The sequence below is a fragment of the Ailuropoda melanoleuca genome, chromosome 6 (assembly GCF_002007445.2).
Source record: "Ailuropoda melanoleuca isolate Jingjing chromosome 6, ASM200744v2, whole genome shotgun sequence".
NCBI classification, from domain to species: Eukaryota; Metazoa; Chordata; class Mammalia; order Carnivora; family Ursidae; genus Ailuropoda; species Ailuropoda melanoleuca.
Genome location: NC_048223.1, coordinates 75,528,304 through 75,554,533, shown reverse-complemented (window position 1 = coordinate 75,554,533; position 26,230 = coordinate 75,528,304). Strand labels below are relative to the sequence as shown.

The 26,230-nt window shown below is 51.9% G+C and overlaps 1 protein-coding gene across 1 annotated transcript in view; it reads right to left on the bottom strand.

The window, feature by feature from the left end:
- Positions 1 to 26,230, bottom strand: part of CDH23 (cadherin related 23) — a 392,002-nt gene that overhangs the window by 14,112 nt on the left and 351,660 nt on the right. The window contains 12 exon segments of the mRNA XM_034663592.1: positions 297 to 521; positions 1,648 to 1,764; positions 4,859 to 5,317; positions 6,592 to 6,795; positions 7,504 to 7,629; positions 8,977 to 9,079; positions 10,155 to 10,262; positions 10,800 to 11,009; positions 11,470 to 11,603; positions 16,304 to 16,484; positions 17,132 to 17,251; positions 17,551 to 17,772. Of these exon segments, the coding sequence (XP_034519483.1) occupies positions 297 to 521; positions 1,648 to 1,764; positions 4,859 to 5,317; positions 6,592 to 6,795; positions 7,504 to 7,629; positions 8,977 to 9,079; positions 10,155 to 10,262; positions 10,800 to 11,009; positions 11,470 to 11,603; positions 16,304 to 16,484; positions 17,132 to 17,251; positions 17,551 to 17,772 (2,209 nt within the window).

Below are 26,230 nucleotides of genomic sequence, written 5' to 3'. Positions count from 1 at the left end.
CTCGGAGGGAGTCTTCCCTTGGCCTTCTCGCTCCCTACGTGAGACTCATAGTGGAAGCCTGGGTGCTAGAGATGCTGGTGGGGTATCCCAGGGGTCCAGTAGACCTCCGAGTGGGATTTGGTACTCGCCTTCCCTGTAGTTTGGGCATCAGGGAGTGATGGGATCTGGCCCAGCCCACCGAGGGGCTAGGGTGGGGCCCCAACTGTAGGGCGACAAGTGGGCCATGGTCCCCTGTGGAGGCTGAGTGGGTGCAGACACGGGTCCCCCAATCCTCTTCTGGCAGATTTCCCACCCACCTGCTGAGGGGTCTTCCAGCTGGACATAGCCCGGGGGCATCAGGTCCAGCACAGTGTAGGTGATCAGCCCATTGAGGCCCTTGTCCGGGTCCACGGCGGCCACAGCAATGAGCGTGGTGCCTGGGGTGGCCCCCTCCAGGATCCGCTCTGTGTAGTAGGTGATCCCGAAGGGCTTGAACTGGGGTGTATTGTCATTGACATCCAGGATGTTGACTGTCAGCTTGGCTGGGGTGGAAGCAGGGGGTGAGGGGTGACGTGAGGGACACCAGTGTGGCTAGGCCTGGCCTTCCTAAGCGTCAGTCAAGCCCGGAAAGGGTGGTGGCTCGACCCAACCCTTGCGCGGTGGCATGTGACACCTTTTCCTATGGTCTGGTCACTCACTCTTCCATAGTGGAAGGGGCTTGGGTTCCACCAACTGGCTGAGTGACCTTGGCAGAGCCCCCAGCCCTTACTGTGACTCGGTTCCCCAACCTGTCCAATGAGGTAGGGCTGTGATGGTCTAAGGGTCGAAGACCCTTTCCATGATTCAGCCTTCTACTTCCTGTCTGAGGTGTCCCCTCTATGTAACCCACCGGGGCCCTTGCCCTCTGAGCAGGGGACATGTAGGCAATGACCAGGTCTGCCTTTCCTTCCTGAAAACTTGGGCCTCTGCCCTGTAAAGATAAGCAGCCAAAATCTGCCAGGCCTATCTCCCCATCCCAGCAGCTGTCCGTGCCCTCAAGGCAGGGGTGACCGGAGGCCACCCCATCACTATGCCCCCTGCGCTTCCTTCTCTGCCCACACAAAATCCACTCCTTTAGCAGCCCCTCCCAGTCGTGCCTCAGGCTGCGGGCAGGGCAGCGGCTGGTGCCCCTCTCTGCTCTGGGGCCCGCGCCCTCCAAAGTGGTGTCCCGGTCTCCACGGACATTCATGTTTCCTCGAGCTTTCCTTCCTCTGGGCCGACCCCACAGTTTGCTATTGGATCTGAGGTTCCCATCACACATGCCAGCCACACCCTCCTCACTGGCCCTGATGACGGGACTCGGGCCGAAGTCTCCGTTGACCGGTCAGTTTCTCAATGCTCATCAGCCTCTACGAAGCCTCCTTCCCACTCTGAGCCTTCGAGTTCAAGCTCACACCCAACTCTGGGCTTCCGGATCCCCCGCCGTTGAGCTCTCACCACTGGGACACAGGGCCACCCTGAGCCTCCCTGTAGCGATCACCCTTCATGCCCTTCATATAGCTTGACAACTGGCAGCGCCTGCAGTGAGCGGGTCCTGCTGCTCCCTCCCTGGGGCCAGGCCTGTGGTGCTCCCCGTCCGCCCTGACGGGCTCTGAGTAACCCACGGGAGATGCCAGGGGCAAGCTTTACCATTTGGCAGGCTGACAGAGCGCTCTGGTAGGTCACTGGCATTGTCAATCACCGACAGAGTGACCTCATAGGTGGCAACCAGCTCCCGGTTCAGCGGGGACTTCACCATTACGGACCCTGAAGACCAGACTAGGTTCAGTCTGAGGGGAACCCCCTAACATCTGGGCCTCCCGGGGGCTCTCCTGACTAGCTCTCCCAAACCGCACCAAGGGCAATGATCCCCAGTAGAACGGGGACTTGCCGGTGACATCTTTGGCTGGGATGAGACCACAGCCACCTGCAAGCTGGGGGCCCCTCGCTCGCCCCTCACTCGCTGCTTACTAGCCAGGTGAACTTGGGAACATTATTTACCATCTCTGCACCTGTTTCCTCATTTATAAAATGAAGATAATTATAATCTGTACCGCACAGAGCTGTTTTGAGGATTATAGCCGTAAAATGAGTTTACATTTGCGAAGGGTTTAGAACGGTGCTTGACACATCATGCCATGTAATTGCTGGTTTCAAAATGCTTATATTCCACAACCCTGTGCGTATTCTGACACTACTGGACCGTATGTTTAAGTATGGTTAACATGGTAAATTTTATGTCGTGTGCATTTGATCACAATTTGAATAATGCTTGTATTCTAGGGAGACCAAGTTTAAAGGTCAAGGCAGCTAGAAATCCCTGCGGGTGTTCTCTGGAGGGGACAGTGGTGGGGCAGGCTGGGTAGTCAGGCCTATCTCTTTGTCTTGATTAAGTGGGGCATGGCAGGGCCTGAGTGTGGGAAACAAGCACTGTCCTGTGTTAATACTAGCCAGGAGCTGTTTTCTTTCCTCCTGCCCCCCACCTCCACATCCCCTGCCTGCCCCTGAATCACAGAGGAACCCTCCAGAGGCTTGGGCTTGAACTGGACAGACCTAGTTGGGCCAATCTCAGGGCTGGCTCTGTTGGAGGGCCTAGTGGCCTGACCCTAGGTGAAACTTTCTGTCTCTCTCCGGCTCCCTCTCAGGCAGTGTGGCCTCTGGGATTCCCTTCCCCCTTGGCAGATCCCCTGCTGGGCTTCTGTCTTCCTCGGGTCCCCAGCCATGGGGCGGTCACTTACCCTGGGCCGCTGCCTCCTCCTCCTCCTCCTCTTCCTACTCTCGCTCCCTGTCCCCGAGGTTGGGGAGCGAGGATGGGGAGAGGGTGGCTGCATTCAGTCTGCAAAGGCTGGGCCACGGCCTTGGCCTGGGCCCCACAGGACAGGAAGGGTGGTAGGGGTGTGGTATGGAGGAAGGCAATGGGGTGAAGCAGAGATGAGGTGGGAAGTGACAGAGAAACAGAGCTCAAACCTGCAGGCCTGCCAGCCATGAGGAAGAGAGAAGAGGGTTAACATCAGTTAGTTCAGGGTGCAGAGGGGATGGAGCAGAGCATGGGGGACAGTCAGATTCAGAGCAGACCAGGGCAGGTGGTTTGAGGGAAGGGAGTGGAAGGGAAGGGGGGTGGTTTAGGAAGCCAGGGGAGCAAGTGGGAGCCCCATTGGATAGGAGAACTCAGGGAGCTGAGGCTCTGGCAAGAAGAAAGGGGAGGAAAGGTAAGCCAAGGGAGGTAGGGAAAGCACGAGGAAGAGGGGGTAGAGAAGACACTGGAAAGAAAAATAGAGAGAAGTGAGTCAGTTGGAGGGAGGCAGAACAGAGAAGAGAAAAGTGGTAGAGGCCTTGGTAGAGCATGAAGTGGGGCAGGGCACTGAGCAGCTCTCCATGGTCCTGACCAATCACTGCACAGGAATTCTGCTCACCTGGGGCATGGCTAACCCATCTAAATTCTTCTAGTGCTCCTGGTTTTCCTGTCTTCTTTTTTCTTTTGGGCCTCAGGTGCATATTGAGCGAATCATACTCTTTGGTTTATTGCACCCTGTGGTCACTGGTACCACTCTTGTTTTATGTATGTATCCATTCCCTTTTATTCCCATACTCCTCTCCCTTCTTCTCCCCTTGGTCAATCACTGTAATGGACTGAAGTATATTTTTTGTTTCAAAGTGTTCCTGAAAATCATGTATTGTTTCTTGTATGTGTATTTTACATTTACACAAATGGGATTGTGAGATATATCTATCTCCATCCCATTCTATTTCTTACTCTTTCAGTAAATACTTATTTTTAAGGTCCTCCCACATTTCTCTGTGAATCTAATCTATTGCTTCTGACGGCTGCGTCGTGTTCATGGTGTATACCCACCATGTTTTACTCTCCAGTCTCCTAGGGATGGATGCCCAGGTGGCCTCCAACTCCCGGCACCAATAACGTGGCAGGTAACATGGCATATAGTGCCATTACTGACCTGAGAATGTCCTTGGGACATACACCCAGGAGCAGAATTACTGAATCATGGGGTCCGAGTGTACTTTGTGCTACATTCCTGTCTGGATGGTGCAAGTCTACACTCCTACAGTAGTGTGTGAGCTTCCTCATGTCCCCACATCGACACCAATACTCAATACTGTCCAGCATCTTAATATCTGCTAATTACATACCGAAAATTGATATCTCATTGCTGTTTTACTATGCATTTCCCTGAATAACAATGGTTTTTAGAATTTTGTCACGGCCTTATTAGTTTTTCTGTCACTCTTCTGGGCCTTTCAAGGGTATACCTGTAGGGGTCCTGTGTCCCCTCTTGGGACTTTTGGGAAAATGGTAAAACCATCAAGATTGTAATAAGCTACATAGATCAGGAAAGATAAGCCACACTTTCTTCTTTTGTGATAGTGTAAGAAAATCATCAAGGGGGTATGTGTATATATATATATATATATATAAATTTACAGATGACTTAAATGATTAGCATACGTATGAAGAAAGTGTTCAACCACCTGGTTATTAAAGAGAGACATATGAGAACAAGGTATGTTTTCCTATATAATTACAAACATGAAAGCTTTGCAGTATTTAGTACTGGCAAGAGTGTGGTGAGGTGGGCATTCTCACAGAACACTGGTAGAGTGAAGGAATCTGAAAGAGCTGGAGCTGATGCGAGGAGAAGGAGGAGGAGCTAGGAGAGAGGGAAGGAGCCAGGGAAGAGGGGGAAAAGAGAGGGAATAGTGTGGTGCTGGGGGTGGGGGAAGAGAGTAGTAGGAGGAGCTGAGGGAAGGGGAGGAACAGAAAGGAAGATCAGGAAGAAAGCAGAGGCCAGGAGACTGGGGCAGGGAGTCGGGAGTGGGGGGAGAGGGGAGCAGGCCCTTGTACCTGTGTTGATATTCACAGCAAAGGCATCCTCCTGGTCGGGTACCAGGCGGTCAGTGTCATCCTTGGCCACGATGCCGATGATGTGGTACTCTAGCTTTGGGTTGAGGTCACGGTCGATGGCGGTGATGTTGGCTATGACGGTGCCTGGCTCCGCCGACTCCAGCACACTCACCGTCTGGATGGGGTTGAGGAACTCAGGGCGGCAGTCATTAATGTCGTTGATAAGGATAGTGATGGTGGCCGTGCCCGAGAGAGGGACGGTGCCCCTGTCGGTGGCCACCACTGTCAGCCTGTAGGAGTCCTGCTCCTCCCTGTCGATGGTGGCATTGGCAACACGGATGACCCCAGTGACTGGGTGGATGAGGAAGCGGTCCTGAGCCCCAGCTTCTATTCGGTAGATCAGCTCCCCATTGAGGCCACTGTCCCTGTCTGTGGCTGTGACCTGAAGGACTGAGAATCCTGTGGGGATGGGAAAGGGGAGTGGTTGAACACAGTGGCCTCTTCCAAACACCTTACACCAGGATACACTTGTTGGTGGTTCCCAAGGGCGCCATCTTGCCAGTCTTACCAGTGGTTATCTTTTATACAATTTGCATGTTTGCAACTTTGTAGGTAACTCTCGTTTTCTTTCACATTTTAGGATTTTTTGAGAGATTGAAAAATCTTTAATAATTTAACAATTAGTAATATCTTCTGCAAATTGTCTGCTTTTGACCTTTGTCCACTTACCTGTCAATTTATGTAAATTATGTAATTATGATAATTGGTGACAGATATCTTTTTCTCAGTTTGTTTGCCTTGCAATATTGGTTGTTACTGTTTGGTGTAAAGAAATTTAACTTAGTATGCATCAAAATTTAATAGTTTTCCCTTTTTGAGTTTTATTTTTCGTACGCTTAGAACCTCTTTATCAGAAATCAGAATAATATTCACCTAAAGTTTCTTCTTTTGTTTGTAAATGTTTCTGTTCTTTTGTATTTTCTCTAGAACATCTTTAGGTTTCATTTTGGTGTCTGATGTGGGGTGAGAATCTGCACTAAATATTAATAGATATTTTGCACATTAAACAATTAGTTTTCACAACTGATTTCATTGTTTCCTTTTTTTTTTTTTTGAAGATTTTTAAGTAATCTCTAAGGCTAATGTGGGGCTCAAACTCACAACCCCAAGAACAAGAGTCCACACTCCACCAACTGAGCCAGCAAGGCCCCCTTCGTTGTTTCCTTAAGCACATAATATTACTTTCCTTAATTTATCCGTGTCCGTTCCTGGGCTACTTTGCCCCAGAGTCTTGTGCTCATATCATGTGGTTTTAAATACTGTAGTTCTGTAACATGTTCTAATATCGGGTAAGGTGAATCTGCCTTATTTATTACTTCTATCTCAAAATGTTCTTACTCTTCCAGATGACCCGTAGAAACAAATATACCCTCAAAATCAAATTTGACTTTGATGGGAATCACATTCATCCCCATTTTGACTTTAAAACAGTCTTTCCGTCCAGGGACATGGATGGAACATATCTTAATAATCTCATTTTACAGATAAACATTGTGGATCAGAGCAGGGAGCTGAGGGCCGCCTGGTTTTTCTGACTCCCTCTCCAGTGCTCTCTCTGCCCACCCTACTGCCCTTCTTCCCCCCCAACTGGGTGAATTCTGCCTCCAACCTGTGAGGCTCCAATCCCTGTGGACCACCAAGCAGCTCCTGCCTGGGGCCTGGGCCCTGCTTACCTGGCGGGCAGTTTTCTAGCAGGTGGACTGTGAGGGTGGGAGGGCTGAAGGTGGGCCAGTTGTCATTGTCATCCAGGATGGTGACCAGCAGGTCAGCTGTGCCATTTAGCAGCCCGATATCCTCAGCCAGCAGCAGCAGCTCCAGGACCGGGGTTGAGAAGGCCTCCCGGTCAATGATGACACCTGACCTCACTGTCACCATGCCTGGCACCCGGCACCACCAGCCGGGGAGACACAAAGGAAAAAGGGTACAGTGGGGAGATGGGGCAAGAGCCAGCCAGGAGGGGATTGAGAGAGACACGGGCGAGATAGGGGAAAGAGACGAAAGAGGAGCAGGGAGGAGAACATAGTGACTTTCTTCCCCGAAAGGCTCAACAAGCAGCGTTTAGGCAGGGCCCCCGGCGGCCAGTTTCCTGGGATGATCTCTCCCCAGGTGCCCTCTGCCATGCTCCAGAGTCTTGCCTAGGACGAGGGACCCAGAGAGGAGCACTGACTGGCTCGCCAGCGTATCGCTCCCTGTTGTCACCTGTCACCAAGCTGGCCTCCTGTCCAGGACCGGACACGGTCTCTGGGGAACTTTGGATGTGGTCTGAGGATAGACCTTCGACTGCTTCTGTGGACTAGGGTCCTGAGCCTCTGCCTGGGGCACGGCAGATGGAGGGAGTGCGTTGGGGGGCCCTTTGCCTGGGCGGAGAGCTCATGCACCAGTAGGTCCCTTGGATTGGCTCCAGGCCTCCTGCTGGCGCCCCTTGCCCGGCCCCAGGGGACTTAGTCCAGCTGCAAAATTGGGTTGTGAGGCATGGGGTCCCCCCGGAGAGCCAGGATCTAGTGCTGAGAAGGGAGGCCCTAGGTCTAGGGGCTGGGAAGCCCTGGCGCCAGGCTGGGGGTGCTGGGGCGGCACAGAGGCCTCACCGGTGCTGTTGTCGATGTCAAAGAGGCCACTCTGGGAGCCCAGCAGCTTGTAGGTCACCATGGCGTAGACGTCCAGGTCTGCGTCCAGGGCCAGGATGGGCCCGTTGAGCACCGTGAGGGGGGTCCCTGGGCCAGGGGGAGAGGGGTCACTGCAGGGCCGACCTGGCCCCCACCCGCCCCCTCCCCCACCCCAGCCCCGGTGAGCCATGGCTGACGATGGATGAGAGGGAGGGAGGTGAGGTGGACGGGGTGGGGAAGCCCCGGGCCGGGCTGCGGCAGCCTTGGCAGACTGACGCAGATGCCTGGGGAGCAGCCTCAAAGCCCTGCTGGGGAGAAAACACAACAGCGGTGAGCAAGCCCCTCCGGCCGGCCTGGAGCGCGCCCGCCTTCCCAGCAGCCTTTGAGGGTCACTCCGTGGGAGGGTCGGGGGCTCCCTGAGTGTGTGAGCCCTGTCTAGCTATGCACATCCAGCCCAGTCTGTCCACAGGGGTGTTCAAGACGCTCTTTGCAGGGGTCTGGCTGCGCCCGGCTAGGAATGCGTGACATCCGCATGTGCGCAGGACCCCATGTTCACAGTCGTGAGCACACACACAGGTGCGCTGGCTGGCCAGGGATCCCCCTGGTTGTGCACCTGTCTGCTGCTGCAAGCGGGCATATGTGCACATGGAGTGCTCTGTGTAGGCCCCTCCCGGCATACCTGTGTGTGTCTGTGCACACGAGCAAGCCCACACACACCTGTACCTCGACATGGGCACGTACTAGCATGTGCGTGTGTGAGCGCACACACGGGCGGGATTAAGAGGCAGAGAGGGGGATGCCCAGCCAGAGACCAGGAGCATCATAGCTCGTGTCTTTCTGAGTTAGAATCCAAGCTTCTGGGGCTGGGGAGGCTGGAGGAGGGGTGAGGGGGCCTCCCAGGGGCACAGTAAAAAGGAGGTTCTGTTCCTCTGGAGATGGTAAGGCTGGTCAGGGTATCTAGTCCAGGGAAGGGGCTGGGCTGGCCTACCTGGGGCGCCTTGGCCCCCCTCCTCTGATTCTGTGTGCTCCCTGAGCTTCTGGAAGCCTCTAGGATGCCCTGTGCTCCTGGGGTGAGGGAGCAGGGAGGGGTGAGCTTACCCCCTTCCTGGATAGTCTTCACGCCTTGTCTCTCTTGGGGGGTAATGGGGACCAATTATCACAGCTGTCCACTTTGGGGACCAGTGACCATAGCTATCTTTCCCAAGCAGACCTATGGCCTCTTTGGTTGGCCTCCAAGAGGTGTGGCAACCTGGGGCCCACCAGCCCCTCAAGAGCTGTGCCCCTTCCTCCCCTCCACATCCTTCTACAGCTGCTGGGTCTCTGGTCAGCCATGCGGTGAGGCCTCCCCAGCCAGGCTTCAGCCAGGCCCCTATCCAGCACAAGGAGGTCCTCAGGCATCTGGGGCCCAGGTGGGTCGGGCAGCAGCGGGAGCCCTCAGGTGGCTCTGGCACCTACCAGTGGGAGAGTTCTCCATCACCTCTGCCTGGTAGGTGCTCTCGGTAAAGAGGGGGTGGTTGTCATTCTCGTCTGCCAGAAAGATCAGCAGCAAGTCAAAATCCTGAGGGAGGCACAAGGGAGGGTTCAGTTGTAGTCCACGTTCTAGCAAAACGCTCCCGTGGGAGGAGGGCTGGGAGGGGGGCGGTCGGGGTACAGACGTAGAGGATTAAGAAGCCCACACTCAGGGTCTAGAGACCAGGGTCCAAGTCCCTGCTGTGTTAGCAGCTCACTTGGTGGCCTTGGGCAAATCACTTTCCCTGTCTGGGCCTCAGTTTTGCAGTCTGGTGAATGGGAATCCTGACTCCTTCACAGAGGTATTGTGACGTGAACAGGATGGAGGTGATCAGCCTGTAATCGTGGTCCATCTCCTGGTAAGGAAGGACTTCAGGCAGGAAGATGACTCGGCTTTCAGACCCTGCATGCCTGCCTGATACCCCGGTCTGGGCCCAACCAGACTCTCCCCCGGTGCTGTACCTCGTGCCTTGCAAAAAACACAGTGGGGTCCTTATCTTAGAACCTCTCCATGCCCCTGGATGCTATCTGTGTTGCAGAGCTGAGCAAACTAAGGCCCAGAGGTGGGGCGGTTCTCCAGAACCACAGGGCAAGCTGGCAGTGGGTGGGGACCAGCCTTCCAGCTTCCCGACTCCCCCCACTCAATGCTGCTGTTCGCGGGCAGGTTCAGCAGCACGGGGCCATTGTCACTGATGTCCAGCACCCGAATCCCCACCAGCATCAGAGGCGTGCTGGGGAAGAGGAAGAAGGGATGGGTGCGAGATGGGGCAGGCGAGCGTGACGGGTGGTGAGTGCCCAAGTATCGGTGGTTTGGGGAGCAAAGAGGATAGCTGGTGCTCATTGAGTGTTTGCCACGTGCCAGGCATCACACTGATGACTGTATAGGTATTGGCTCCTTCTAGTCCTTTCCACTACCTTGGGGTAGGGGTGATCTTCATTTTGTAGGAGAGAAGGAGAATGGGTAGGAAAGAATTCTGCTTGTCAAAGCCACACACCCAGTGACAGGTAGAACTGGGATTTGAACTCCACACCGGCTCACTCTGAAGCCTGCGTGTCTAACCCCCAGGCATGCCGCCCGCCACCTCCAGCGTGCAGCCCTGCTCCCCCATGTCCTCCAGCCTCACCCTCCTGGCTATGCGTGGGTTCTCTGGGTTGTCCTTCACGGAAATGGTCAGCTTGTACTCTGGGATCTGCTCGCGGTCCAGTGGCCGGTTCACGGTGATGACCCCTGTCTGGGACGTGGAGGGCCAATGAGCTGAGCAGCGACCTGGCCCCCGTTTTGGGCTCTGGTCCACAGACGCCCAACTGCTTCGCCTGCAGCTTGAGCTATAGCTGTGAATTCTCTCCCTAAATTGCCACAGAGATGGTCTAGAAGGCCATCATGGGCTGGCAGGGTCTTGCCAGGGCAAGAGTGATCCGCCAATGCCTGGGTCTTACTCTCTGGAAGGGGCGGGCCCCTGAGGACCCTGGGGGCTAGAAGCGGGAAATACTCTAAGACGACAACGAGGACTTCCTGGTGCATCTTGGTAATAAACCAAAGGGAACTGAGGCTCTGGCCCCATCACTACACATGGCAAGCCTTGGGGGTGACGGGGACCCCCGAGACGGCTCTGCTGGAAATCCAAGACTCCACGCTACCCAGAGACTCCCAGGTCCCAGCAGAGGACAGAGACTCTAGGAGGAAAGTGAACCTGAAGACGCCCAGACGGCAGAGCAGGAAGCCTCCAGGGCAGGGTCCTCCCGTTCAGGAGGGACCCTGGCCTCCCTACCGTGGCATTGATGGAGAAGGCCCGCTCTCGGTTGCCTGCAGTGATGTTGAAGGTGAGGAGCGCGTTGCAGCCGCTGTCGGCGTCGCTGGCCAGGATATGGGCGATGACGCTGGAGACGGGGCTGTTCTCACTGATGGTGATGTTCGCGGGCAGGTTCAGCAGCACGGGGTCATTGTCATTGATGTCCAGCACCCGAATCCCCACCAGCATCTGGGGCGTGTTGGGGAAGAGGAGGAAGTGATGGGCACGAGGTGGGGCAGGCGAGCAAGTGGAGAGGGGGGTGATTGACGAAGGAAAGGTGCAGGCGGCCATGGAGAAGGAAGAGGAAGAAAAGGATAATAAAAAAGGCACAAGGATGAAAGTGAGGATAAGAAGCGAGCAGAAAGGGCAGAGAGGCAGAGCGGGGGCAGAGGATGGAGGGGCATGGCAGAGTGACAGGTGCAGGGGCTGGCTGGCTGGGTGGGGAGAGCTCTGAATGGCCATGGCTGCCAGGCCCCAGGGAGCCCCGAGAGGCACTGGCTGGCCTGTTAGGGGCTCTGCAGGTCTGGACTGGCTCCAGGTCAGCCTGGGGCCTCTCTGGGCACAAGGGTGGGCATATAAATAGAAACCTCTACGGAGAGTTCGGGGGGGCAGTGAGGGGAAGCCCCCCGACTGGAGCCCCTAGACTCACCGTGGAGCTGAGTGGAGGCATCCCCCTGTCGCGGGCACAGATGGTCAGGTTGTAAAAGGCAATGGTCTCCCGGTCCAGCTCCACATCCTTCCGGACCCGCAGCACCCCCTCCACAGGAGAGATCACAAACTCCCCTGGGTGATGCCCAGGGGAGGCTAGAGTGAGCAGGGAATGGCCAGGAGCTGTGGAAAGCCCTGCCTTACTCACCAGGGGTGGGGGACAGCTGGGCACAGGGCCTCCCGTGCCCCCAGCTTCAGATCCTCAGGGAGCCTGCCAGGGGCTGGGCAGCGCGGGAACGAGGGGGACAGACAGCTGCTCGGGGTGCAGGTGCTCAAGGGCCTGCTCGTACGAGACACCGGTTTAGCTCCCTTCCCTGGGCCACGCTCACGACAGGGACTGACCCTAAGTAAGATGGTTAGGTCCAAAAAAGGGGGGGGCCCTTTCTACACAAGCACCCTTTCACCACTCTTGATCAGAAACTGATTAATGAAGGTCTCAGGTACTTTGTAACGTGCGATTCCTTCCAGATACCACGTCTTGGAAAATGGGGCAAGGGCAAAGCTTACCCCCAAGGAACAGTTTGCTAGTGGTGACGCACCAGGGCAGGACACAGCGGGAGTGACTGAGGGCAGGGAAGCCCCCAGCTGCCCTCCATACAGCCCTGGTCTTGAGCCACAGCTGGTGTGTCAACAGGGTTCTGCCAGGCCCGGGGCCACCTCCTGGCCTACCTCTTGGCCTCTAGTCAGACCTGACTTCTTTTCTTTGATGTTTTGGAAAGCCCTCAGCTGGCCCTTTGGCTTCAGTCCTTATTTCAGCCTGGCTGAGGGGGCCGGATGTCTGAGAGTGTCTACAGAACCTCAGATTCTCAGACTGGCCTGGAAGGGGCCCCAGAGACCATGCAGGCCCTCGTGTCCTTTGGAAAATGAATCAAGAGTCCAGAGAAGGGTGACACCTTGTCTGAGCTCCCACAGCAAGTTCATTCCAGAACCAGTGTTCAAATCTGGGGCTCTGGGTCTCAGCCCACTGCATCCACAGGACGGTGGTCTTTCTAGAACCACCATCAGAGCGGACCAGGGCGGGAGGTTTGGGAGAGAAGAGTGAGGACAGGGAGTGGGTAGAGCGGAACAGATGGGAGCCTGGGTGGTAGGAAAAGGGCAGGGAAAGTGAGGGAGGGAGGCGGGATGGATGTGAGGACGGGGGCTGCCCCTATGCACTCACCCAGGGACTGGGGCTTCCTTTACTTTCCGTCTGACACCTGGGGGAAAGGCCCAGAGTGGGGCACTGACTTGCTCATGGACACCCAACACACAGGGACACGGCAAGGGTGAAGGCCCTAACTGCCCCCGATTTCCTCTGCCTGCTTCTTCCCATCCTACTTCACTGTCCCTGCCCCGGGCCCTGCTGCTCTGGCTACACGAACAGCCCTTCTGTGGCCCCCGCCCTCAGCTGCACCCTCCCAGAGGGGTAGAAGCTGTCTGAGGCAGGATTTCCTGAGCCTGACACTCCAAGGTCTCACAAGAACTGAGGATTCCCTTTTTCGGGGTTTCCCAGCCCTGTCTAGGCCCCTGACCATGTGCGAACAGATGGCCTCCAGCCCTTTCTCCAAAGCCAGCCACCCTCTTGAAGGAAGGAAAGGGGTTCTGAGAGCTCAGGGGGGCAGGCCTAAGGCTCTAGGGGACTGGCCCTGGGCTAGACCCCCATGAGATCAGCTCAAGGACTGAAGATCGGGGAGGCGGTCAGGCCGAGGACCCCACGACACGTTATCCTTGGCAGCTGGCCCCCAGGGAACTCCCCAGCATTCCACTCCTTTTGGAGATAGGGGTTAAAAACAGAGGCTTTCCACCTGCATCCTGACTTCACTCCCATGTGCCCTTGGGCATGTGACTGAACTTTGCCTCGATGTCCTCATATGGAAAATGGGCCAATAAAGAGGTGCCGTTGCACAGTGGCGCTGGGACTGGACAAGGCCTGGTCCACCTCGTGGGTGCTGGATCTGTGGCACGTCTTGGTATCGTTAGAGGGACCCAGAAAGGAACCCAGGCAGACCTCTGAAGGAAGTGGGGACTTTCAGGGAGGATGAGGACGGATGAAGGGTCCCAGGAGCGGGCTTGGCCGGAAGGGGCAGCTGGAGGTCCCGAGAAGGCTGAGGTGAGAGGGAGGGGCTCCAGCGGGTAGGGCCTGTTTCCCAACTATTGCTTGACCACGCATCTCCTCTGCAGAGCCGAGTGGGGCTTACAGGAACCCCGTCGTCCCTGATGTCTCCCTCCCACATGAGCCCCTCCAGGCTCAGGCTGCTGTGCTGGGAGCTGGGTGGCCCAGGGCATGGGCCTTCCCCTCTGGTGGGTCATTGAGCTGGCTCTCCACAGCAAACAGTCCTGATTCGTAGCATGTCAGGTTTGCAAGTTATTGCTGTGGTATCACTGAACCTGGAGCGGGGAGCGGAGGCTGCGCCCTGTGGGAGCCGGTCAGGCTCGCCCCCAGGTTGCCCCTCCCTTCCCCCAGTTCCCTCGTCTATCCTGAAATGGGGCCGTGCTCCGTGATCCTGAAGTTATCTTTGGGCTCTTCCTTCCTGGGGGAAGGGGACCCCAAGCTTCTCTTACTCCTCCGGGCAGGGGGGTGCCTCTCAGTCTCCCAGGATGCCCCACGAGACCCTAAATCCCTTTGGCTGTGATCATGTGTCAGTTTCACTGGGACGTTTGGCTCCAGACTCCAAAAGCCATGGCATGGAGCTGTCTGTAGTTTGCTAGATACAGTATGAGCCCTGTACCCCAAAGCTGGGGGCAGTGAGGGCCTCTTACGGGGAAGGGGCTCAGCCGCCTCTCAGTGACGCTTCCACAGCCTCCCGAGCAGGTGCCGGGCCTCCCATGAGACGGTGAAGCCTCTGTGTTTGCGAGAATAACAGAGAAAGTCCCTTGCTCTGCTGGTTTGGGGAGAGGAAGGTACAGTGCTTGGCCAGAGAAGGGACTTTTGGGGCATGAGAGGGTGGCATGCCAGAATGGAGTGACCTCCTGGAAGTTCAGGATAGCAGGGCCTCCAAGTCTTGCCCTACAGAAGTGGCGTTTTGGCGTCTTGATTGCAAATACAGCCCAGGTTCTGTGTTCTATCCTCGGACCTCTCATCTGTCTACTTCCCCGGCGAGGGCCTCTCGTCTCGTGGCTTTGCATATCTCTGAGCTGACGGCTCCCTGTTACTTGGCTGCAGCAGAGACCTCCCTCCTGAAGCCCTGGCTTGTGCATCTAACCCCCACCTGACATCTCACACCTCCCTTCCCCTCTTCCCCCACACCTGCTTCTGCTGCAGCCTCCCCACCAGCTGACGGTCATGCCCTCTCCCCAGTTGCTCAGACTGAAACCCTGGTGTCATCTTAGACTTTCTCCACATCTAATAAGTCAGCACATCCTGTTGGTTCCACCTCTGAAATATACCAGAGCTGTCTACCTCACTGTCACCGCCTCCGGTGCAACCAGCCTGGTCCCAGCAACACCGTCTGTAGCCAGGGTGATGGCAACAGGCTCCTATGGTCCCCCCCATTCCTACTCCTTAACCTCAATGGTCTATTCTGAGCACAGGAACCAGAGTGGCCCTGGTAACATCAAAGTCAGATTGCGTACCTCCCATGCTCTAAGCCCTCCCATGGTTCCCCGATCACTCGGAGCCAAAGCCGTGTCCTCCTCATGGTCAGCAAGGCCCAAGAACATCTGGAACTATTACCTCTCTGACCTCATCCCTTCCCGCTCCCCCTCTCGCTCCACTTCACACCAGCCGCAGGGCCTTTATGTGCCTCTGCGAACAGTCAGGCATGCTCTGGCCTCAGGGCCTTTGCACTTGCTGCTCCCTCTGCCTGGAATGGTCGTCTCCACATATCCACATGACCCACTCCTTCCTTCAGGTCTTTGCTCCAATGTCATCTCCCTGGACAGGTCCTCCCTGAGCACCCTACCCAAAATTCCAGCTTTCACATGGCATGCCCCATCTCCTGGCTTTATGTCTCTCCATAGCACTTAGCACTCCTGATACACTAAGTTATCTACTCAGTCACTTAAGTGAAGCCTGTGTCTTCCCGTTGAGGGCAGGGATCTGTGTCTGTTTTGTACCGTTCTGCATCCTCGGCACCTGGGATATGATTGACATATATAGGTGCTCAATAAATACTTACTGAATGATCAGGTGAAAATCAGGATGTTTCACAAAGATTTGGATCTCTAGCTTTTGTCTTGAAGGTGGGAAGACCTAGCCCCTCTGGGCCTGCATGTTGACACAGCCACACTGGCAGGAGCTGAGTGTGGCCATCACAGCCCCCACTTCTCCCTTGCCTAGACCCCTTCTCCACGTGTGTCCCCAGCCTGACCCTGGCAGGCCTTTGAGTGTGGAATTCTGACTCTGCAGAAATGAGCGGAAACTGACTTGAGGAACCGCTCTGGCCAGGGCCAACCCTCCTCTTCACCCGAGGACCAACACCGAGGTGGCTGTGAAGGCTGTTCATGGCAACAAGCTATGCAGAAAATCCAGGTGCTGAATGCATCTGGGGGTTCCTGGAGGGTTGGGGCAAGGGTATTCATCCTCCCTCTGCCCTGGAGTCTTTCCTCTGGGTATGACGCAGGGGCATTTTCTACCTGACTCTCAAAGGGGTCTCTGACCCTCCAAGGCTACCAGTCTCAGACTTCAGAATGTTCTCACATATCCCTGTGAAGAAGGGTGGAGAGAAGAGTATTTCCATCATCTTGTGGGTGGGGAAACTGAGGCCCAGAGAGCACAAGGCCACGGCTCCTAAGTGGGGTGGGGGAGAGGCCCCTAGGTTATGCTGCCCTCTGCACCCGGCTCAGTCCCCACTCACCCAGAGGGTCTCCATCCACGATGCTGTATTCCACCTGCCCGTTGGGGCCTGAGTCCTGGTCGTGGGCCAGGAAGGTCCACACTCGGGGCCCCGGCTGGCCCTCGGTGACATCAAATGGCCCCTCGTAGTCTCGGGGGAAGGTGGGCACATTGTCATTGATGTCATTCACGTTCACAAGCACCTGAGATGGTGGACAAGCTTAGCTGGGGCTGCATCCCGGCTAGCCCTGTGCTCAGCCCAGTTCCCTCATCCGTAAAGTGGGTCTGATGATCCTGTCTCATGGAGCTGAGGCAAGAATCCTCAGGGATCATGGATGGGGAGGGCCTTTCAAGCTACGCGTATGGAGAAGTTATGGTCATTGTCACAGTCTTTTTATGGACATAAGCATTGTATTATAAATAATAATGCTACAAACTTCTATTTATTGCCACACTATGGTCTCATCTGCTCTGCCCACCCCTGACAAGTCTTTACTCTCTCCCTTTCATGGAAGAGGAAAGCGAAGCTCAGGCAGGCTAACTGACTTGCCTAGAGTCATACAGCTAGGAAGCAGGAGAGCAGGGATATGAGCTTCCGCTGGTTTGGCCAGAGTTTGTGCTTTTCCCATGAAGGGGAGGAAGGCATCTATCTGTCTGATGGATGCAGCCACGCAGAGAAGTTCAGTAACCTCCTCCAAGTCACACAGCAAGTTTGGCTGTGTTGCCAAGACCAGGACAGGGCTCTTGGATTTAGGTGTTTCTCCTGGACAATCTTCCCTTCCCCCCTTCCCCATTAGAACTTTCTGGGCCCTGTCCTCCCCCATGTTGAGGCTATGTCCCACCCACCCACCATGGTGGTAGAGGTGAGGCGCTGAGACAAGATGGGGCACTGGTCCGTGGCAGTGACTATCAGAGTGTAGCGGCCATGGCTAATCTCATAGTCCAGTTCCTTGGTGGCACTGATGATGCCCTGGGGGATAACAGAGGGGACAGGGTGGATCAATGCATAGTGGGTCTGGGGCACCCCGGAGACCAGCTTCTTCATGGGATACCCTCAGACCACCCCAGGAAGTGTGCTCTGATATCCCGGCCATGATGTGGAGCCCCTGTTGCCATCCCACCCGAGCTTTGCTTCCTCTGCACTGGCTGCCCCCACGCTTTCCTCCCAGACTCCATCTTTGTTCTGCTCCCACCTCCCATGATGTCATTGAAATCCCTTCCAATCCCCTTAGCCAGCTGAGGCTCCTTCTAAACCCATCAGCTGCTGACCGTGTGCCTGTCGATACGGAAGGTGTTGATGATGTTGCCTGAGACAATGGCGTAGTTAACTGTGCCATTGGGCCCCTCGTCCAGGTCTAGCGCCTGGATGGTGATGAGGCTAGCGTTGATTGAGTCTGGGCCCTCGTCCAGTAAGATCTCATAGTGGGGCTGCTGGAACACTGGTGCGTTATCATTCTCGTCCACGATGGTCACGTACACGTGAGTGGTGGCCTGTGAAGAAGAGGGTGGTCAAGTTCCTTGGTCAGCTGGCTAGAGGGGTTGAGGTGGAGCTGGCTGGATAGCCTTCTAGGCTGGGATCACTCAACGTGATCCAATAGGGTGAGAGAAAGAAGAATGAGAACGCAGGGAGTCACAGGCTGGTAGGAAAATCACAGAGGTTCCTCCATAAGCCAAGCTAGGTCACTGTATAGGTCCAAGATGGCACTGGTACCACCACAGCTTTGTGTATGCCCATGGCAGACATCACTAATCAATCGTGGCACTGCTGAGGCTAGATACAGCTTCGTGATCCTTGTCAGCACAGGGATCTAGTGATTCAAATTAGTATATGAAATGAACCCCAGTAATTACTCCCATCCTATAGCTTTGGTTGGGCCGGGGCCTTATTGACCCTGGGCCTCCTGCCAGAGTACCAAAGGCATGGTGTTCTCAGCCTAACACAGTATTAAGCTTCACCCACTGTTCATGTAAATGGAAGAAATACCTATTTTTGGCATTTTTAAAAGGGAAGACATTGGGTTTGGGGCAATTTAAATTGGCAGAATTTGTTGAACCGTGAAAAATAAAGCTCACAGAACATGACTTCACTGCAACAACATTTTCTGCAACATGTTCTCCTGCAATTGGCCAGTTCTGGCTGATGCTTGGTCTCATCAGACCACATGAAATATCTAGCCAGTTGGAACTCAGCTCAAGAACCATAGAGAGATGACGGATGTGGCACTTTACAAGCAGAGTGGATAAATGGGAGAAGGAAATTAGCCCTGTGCTGGTATTCTCTGTCCCTCACACCGCTCCCCTTCCATTCTCTTCTTCTCCACTTGGGAGGACATCCCCTGAGGACCACCTCCTCTGGGCTCCTTTGCCATCTGGCTTCCAGATGGGTTTCACCAACAGGAGGTCCTGGCAGAAGCCAGGAGGAGGGAAGAAAGAGAGGTGGGGCATTTCTTCCACACTCCTTCCTTTCCTTCCTGCAGTTCTGCCAGTGGCTGTGTTTTTCCTGCTGAGTGGCCCTTCTTCCATGGTTCCAGCTCCCACTGGGCTCATGCCGCCTCACCTCCTCTTATTGTCCTTTTGGATGCGTGGGTGGTAATGGCTTCCTGCAGTTGCTAGTCTAGGGGTGCTTCACCAGCCCTCCATAAACAGTCCTCCCATTAAACTCTCTTCGGTGGAGCCCTGAGTGTGCCATCTGTTTCCTGCTAAGACCTTGACGAAGACAAGCCATAATTAGTAACTAATATAAGATAATAAGGTTATAATAACCACAAAGATATCTGGGTAGAGAGAATATGACTAGACCATTGCCAAGGCCACAGAGCAGAAAGCAAGTAATGCAAAAAGCTGGATGTAGACAGCTTGTGCACATCTTTTTCCTGGGGCTTTGGAACCCACCCTGGGTGGCTCTAGAACCACCTGCGGAGGGACAGATGGACAGCAGACCTAGACCCAAGAAGATTTCCATTGCCCCTGAGGAGGCAATGAGTCCACCGAGCTACAGCTCTGGATCTTGGAGGGTTGGGTGTTCGGTGGTTGCTAAAGTTGTTTCCAAAGCAGGTAGGGTTGGCACCCTTGAGAAGGAGCTCTGCGACCTTGCTCATATCACATTTTCTTTTTGGACCTTTTCTGTTAATAAAGAACCTGACTTGATATCTACAGTCCCTTCCAGCTCAAGCATTCTGGGGTTCTGGTCTGCTGTCATCAGTCACCTGGCCTAAATCCCACCACCAGGGAGGGATTCTTCTGGATCTTAGAATGTCAATGAATCTTTATTAAAACAATAATCACACAGAGAGGGAAAATGTATTATTTTAACATTGTTCAAACTTTGCCCAGAGAGGGAACTTGTACAAACTCTGAGGAATACTCTGAAGTGTCTGTCTTAAGAAGGAAATATCTTCGAAATCTCTCATGTTATCCTGAAAGCTCATAGGAATTTTACCATCTTTTCCATAATGTGTTTGTGTTAGTTTTCATTAAAGATAGTGGTGGGGATTTATGCCAACACACATATAAATATATAGCTTGTGCACGCGCATGCACGCGCGCAACCTCCCCTCCCACATATATAGCAAATGTTAACAGACATAAAGGGAGAAATAGACAGTAATACAATAATAGTACAGGACTTTAATGTCCCACTTACATCAATGGATAGGTCATCCAGACAGAAAATCAACAAAGAAATATTGGCCTTAAACAACACATTAGACCAGATGGACTTAATAGGTATATACAGAACACTTCACCCCCAAACTACAGAATACACATTCTTTTTAGGTGCACATGGAACATTCTCCAGGATGAATCACAAGTTAGGCTATAAAACAAGTCTTAATAAATTCAAGAAGATTGAAATCATACCTTTTCTGACCATGATGGTATGAAACCAGAAATCAATTATAAGGAGAAAACTTTAAAAAACACAAATATATAAAGGCTAAACAACATGTTACTAAACAACCAATGGGTCAATGAAGAAATCAAAGAGAAAATAAATACCCTGAGATGAATGAAAATGAAAACACAACTTTCTAAAATCTGTGGGGTAAAGCAACAATAGTTCTAAGAGGAAAGTTCATGGTTATACAGGTATACCTCAAGAAACAAGAGAAAATCCCAAATAAAAAAATTAACTTTATACTAAAGGGACTAGAAAAAGAACAATCAAAGCCCAAAGTTAGTAAAAGGAAGAAATAAAGATCGGAGCAGCAATAAACAAATAAAGACTAAAAAAACAACAGCAAGGTCAATGAAACTAAAAAGTAGAAGCATGTAACGTTTTGAGACAGAATTATGAAGAAATAGAAAATCTGAATAGACTGATTACAAGTAATAAAATTTAATCAGTAATTTTAAAACTCTTCCCAAAACTAAAGTCCAGCACTAGATAGCTTTGCAGGTAAATTCTGCCAAATATTTAAAGAAGAGTTAGTAGTTAACCTTCTCAAATTATTCTAAAAAGTTGAAGACGAGGGAATGTTTCCAAACTCATTTTATCGAGGCCGGGATTACCCTGATACCAAAACCAGGCAAAGACACCAAGAAAAAGAAAATTACAGGCCAATATCCCTGATGAACATAGATGCCAAAATCCTCAACAATTAGGAAACTGAATTCAACAATACATTAAAAGGATTGCACACCACAATCAAGTAGCATTTATTCCAGGGATGCAAGAATGGTTCAACATCCACAGAGCAATCAACCTGATACACTACGTTAGCAAAATGAAGGATAAAAATCATACGATCATCTCAATAGATGCAGAAAGAGCATCTGACAAAATTCAACATCCATTTATGATAAAAATTCTAAACAAAATTGTATAGAAGGAACATACTTCATCACAATAAAGACCATATCTGACAAAACCACAGCTAACATCATCAATGGTGAAAAGCTGAAAGTTTTCCCTCTAAGATTAGAAATAAGACAAGGATGTCCACTCCCACCACTTTTATTCAATATAGTATTGGAAGTCTTAGCCACAGCAATTAGAGAAGAAAAAGAAATAAAAGGCATCCAACTTGGAAATGGAAGAAGGAAAACTATTATTTGCAGATGACATGCTACTATATATAGAAAACCCTAAAGACTCCACCAAAAAAAATTATTAGAACTGAGAAACGAATTCAATAAAGTCATAAGATAAAAAACTGACATACATGAATTGATTGTTTCTATGTACTAATAAGCTATCAGAAAGACAAATTAAGAAAACAATCCCATTTACAATTACATCAAAAAGAATAAAATACTTGGGAATAACTTTAACCAAGGAAGTAAAACACCTGTATTCTGTAAACTGTAAGACATAAATGAAAGGAATTGAAGATGACACACAAAAAATGCAAAGATATACCATGCTCATGGACTGTAAGAATTAATATTGTTAAAATGTCTGTAATACCCAAAGGAATCTACAGATTCAATGCAATCCCTATCAAAATACCAAAGGCATTTTTCACAGAATTGGAACAAAGAATCCTAAAATTTGTATGAAACCACAAAAGACCCCAAATAGCCAAAGCAATCTTGTAAAAGGACAAAGCTGGCAAGATCATAACCCCTAGTTTCAAACTGTACTACAAAGCTACAGTAATCATAGTGTGGTACTGACACAAAAACAGACACACAGATGAATAGAATAAAACAGAGAGTCCAGAAAAAAACCTCAGGTGCATATGGTCAATTAATCTATGACAAAGGAGGCAAGATATACAATGGGAAGAAATTTAAAATGGATTAAACACTTGAATATAAGATTTGAAACCACAAAATTCCTAGAAGAAAACATAAGCAGTGAGCTCTTTGACATCAGTATTAGCAATATTTTTTTTTTTTGGCTCACTCTCTTGAGGCAAGGGCAACAAAGGCTAAAATAAACAAATAGGACTACATCAAACTTTTGCATACAAACTATCAACAAGACAAAAAGGCAACTACTAAATGGGAGAAGGTAATTGCAAATCATACATCCAATAAGGGGTTAATATCTTAAAAATATAAAAAACTTATACAACAACAAAACAAATAACCCGAATAAAAAATGTCCAGAGGCCTTGAATAGGCATTTTTCCAAAGAAGACACACTGATGGCCAATAGGCGCATGAAAAGATGCTCATCATCAGGGAAATGCAAAATCAAAACCACAACAAGATATCACCTAATACCTGTCAGTATGGCTCTTATTAAAAAGACACACACAAAAAATCACAAGTGTTCTCGATCAGTGGTACAGAATAGAAGTCCCAGAAATAAACCCACAATCATATGGTCAATTAGTCTTCGACAAAGCAGGAAAGGATATTCAGTGGGAAAAAGACAGTCTCCTAGACAAATGGTGTTGGGAAAACTGGACAGCTACATGCAAAAGAATGAAACTGGATCACTTTCTTATGCCATACACAAAACCAAATTCAAAATGGATGAAAGACCTAAATGTGAGACCTGAACCCATAAAAATCCTAGAAGAGAGCACAGGCAATAATGTTTTTGACATCAGCTGCAGCAACGTTCTTCTAGGTATGTCTCCTGAGGCAAGAAAAATGAAACCAGAAATAAACTATTGGGACTACATCAAAATAAAAATCTTCTGTACAGGGAAGGAAACAATCAACAAAACTAAAAGGGAACCTATAGAATGGGAGAAGATATTTGCAAATGACATACCCGATAAGGGATTAGTATCTAAAATATATAAAGAACATAAACAATTCAGCACTCCCCAAACACATAATCCAGTTAAAAAGCGGGCAGAAGAAGTGAACAGATATTTCTCCGAAGACTTCCAGATGGCCAACAGACACGTGGAAAGACGCTCAACATCACTCATCATCAGGGAAGTGCAAATCAAAACCACGATGAGATACCACTTAACACCTGTCAGAGCGGCTAAAATACACACACACACACACACACACACACACACACACACACACACAAGAAACAAGTGTTGGTGAGGATGTGGAGAAAAAGGAACCATTGTGCATTGTTGGTGGGAATGTAAACTGTGGAAAATAGTATGGAGGTTCCTCAAAAAGTTAAAAATAGAACTGCCCTATGATCCAGTAATCACACTACTGGGTATTTATCCCAAAAATACAGAAACACTAATTCCAAGGGATAATGTACCCGGATGTTTATGGCAGCATTATTTACAATAGCCAAATTATGGAAGCCCAAGTGTCCATCGATAGATAAATGGATAAAGAAGATGTGGTGCATGTACACACACACACACACACACACACACACACACACACACACTGGAATATTACTCAGCCATAAAAATGAAATCTTGTCATTGTGAAAACATGGATGGATCTAGAGAATATTATGCTGAGTGAAATAAGTCAGATAAAGAAAGAAAAATGCTGTATGACTTCATTTACATGTAGAATAAAAACACAAACGAACAAAACAAGACAAAACAGAAACAGAAACAGACTTACGGACACAGGAAGCAAACTGCTGGTTACCAGAGCGGGGAGGGGTGAGGGGACAGGTGAAATAGGTGAAGGGGATTAAGGGGTACAAACTTCCACTTACAAAATAAAAAAGCCACGGTGATGAAAAGTACAGCATGGGGGATACAGTCAATAATATTGTAATAACTTTGCATGGTGATAGATGGTGACTAGACTTATCATGGGGATCACCTCACAATGTATAAAATATTGAATCGCTAGGATATCCACTCAAAACTAGTAGACTATCGTATGTCAATTACACGTCAGTAAAGGGTGGATGCCTCAAATGTTGGAGAAAAGACAACCAGCTAGGAACGCCCCTGTGCTCATTTCATGGCTCCGCACGGTCCTGGATGCAGCTGTGAGCACTCATCCCCCGCCAGGAGCCCCGCATGGAGTCCTCCCGAGCCCCAGAGATGCCAGTAGAGCCCAGGGGTGCTACCTTTCAGGGAACGGGCTTATTCCAGCCTCATGGATGGGAGTCATGGTGCTGGCCTGTCCCACTTCCCCAGACACCCCAAGGTAGGTCTCACCATCACGCAGGATGCACAGGCTGGGAGAAGGGGCTGCCCCACAGAGCCCCTTCTCTCTGCGACCTGGCCTGAGCATGGGAGGGAAAGGCAGGTCTGACTTCCTGCAGCCTCTGGAGTAAGGAGGAAGTCAGGGCCCCAAGGGCCCTCTCAGCTGAGTCCTTCCTGCCCTGGCACTGAGGAAACAGTGCTTGAGGTCTCTGGACCATGCCCACACCTTGGGCAATGCCTGTGTGTCTCACTCTGAAGCAAACCCAGGAGGTTCACTAGTGGGCAGTGTGGCAGGGAGGAAGGAAGTGGAGGGGAGCACCACTGGGCCCCGCTCAGGTGTTCTAGCCCACTGGGGGAGGGGATGGCTGGGCAGTGGCTTCCCTCCTGAAAATCCCATGCCCTCTTTATCCACCTGCTAGGCCCTGGGGCAGAGGGAGTCTGGTCTCAACGGTGGTCTGGGTGAGGCCAGGTCTCTAGGGTCTCACCTTTCGGTGACCCCCACCTCACCTCTGTCAGAGGCTGGCCAGGGATGGAAGAGGGCCTAGTATCCACCTGATTTCAGTTGGCTTTCTTCCTTTTGTGGGTGGAAGAGTTCACACTCTGCCTGGGCTGTTTCCCAAAGTCGAGTCACGAGGTCAGGATCATGATGAAGGACCCAGTTATGTCCTGGCAGTCTCTGGCCCATCTCAGGGGGACTGGGCCTAGGCCAATGTCTTCTAGTAATAAAAGCATGACGCCCACCTTTCCTCTGTATAGCCTTTCCATCCCAGGAATGAGGACTGAGAGCTCCCAGAGAGCCTCTCATTAGGATGAGGTCACCCATGGGGCACCCCAAATTCCTGGCTACCTTTCAGTTCCACTACCTTGATTCCCAGCCTAGATGGACTCTGGCTGTACTCTGTTCTTCAGCCTGGGGTCGCGTGAGCTCAAGACCCCTAGTGGGTCAGCAAAGCCCCTGGAAGCTTCAGTGAGGCTGGGGTAAACGGTACCATGGCTGCACCCCTCCCCTCCTTCCCCTGACCCCTGGCCCTCGCCACCACCACCCCCACTCCTTCATTTAGGAAGCTACTTGCTCACTTATCAGTTTGTCCATTCAGATAACAGTGCTTTAAACATCTTCTCTGTGCCCACTTTTGTGTCAGGGACTCAGAAACCTCAGGCAGGGGCACTGGTCCCCCAAAGTGCACAGTCTGGCTCAGGCGGGCAGGTACGCCCAGGTGCAGATCAGCCGGTTGGCCACTTGGGTGTGACAGTGGAAGGGAGTGTGAACAGTGAAGCCTGGAGGGGTGCCTGCTGGGGAAGCTCAGGACCCTTGGTGAAGGGGAAGGACTTGAGTTGAGCCCTGAGGGAGAGGGGAGGCGGGAGACACCACCAGGGGGCCAGTGCTGGGTGGGTGTGCAAGAGTAGAGGACTGGGGGGGGGTGCATGACTGTCCTGTGGCTATCCAGGGCACAGGGAGCTAGAGAGGGTGCAAAGTGGGAAGTGATGCTGGGGCCTAGCAGGAGAGGAGCCCTGATGATTTCCTACGGGATATCTACCAGACACACGCACAATGCATGTGTAGGGATGTGCCAAGCCTGTTGTGTATCCCTGCACCTGTGCCGTGTGTGTGTGTGTGTGTGTGTGTGTGTGTGTGTGTGTGTAGGTGTACGCACAAGGGTTTTGCAGGCTCTGGGTCAATCTGCTCCTACCTGCCTAGCCCTTTACAAAAGTTAGATTTCATTCATTCACTCATTCATTCCACAGCTGGGAGTGTCTACCACCTACCAGGCCCTGGGCTGGGTTGGAGAATGTTGGAGACAAGTGCTTGCCCCCAGACAACTCAAAGGCTGGTGAGTGAGGTCAGACACCACCTCCGATGCTTGTGCAGCGGCTAAGTTAGAGGCAACACCCTTCTCAGATTGTGCGGCAGTACCAGTCCTCTCCGGAGGGGCCCCGGAGAGAGGAGCAATCAA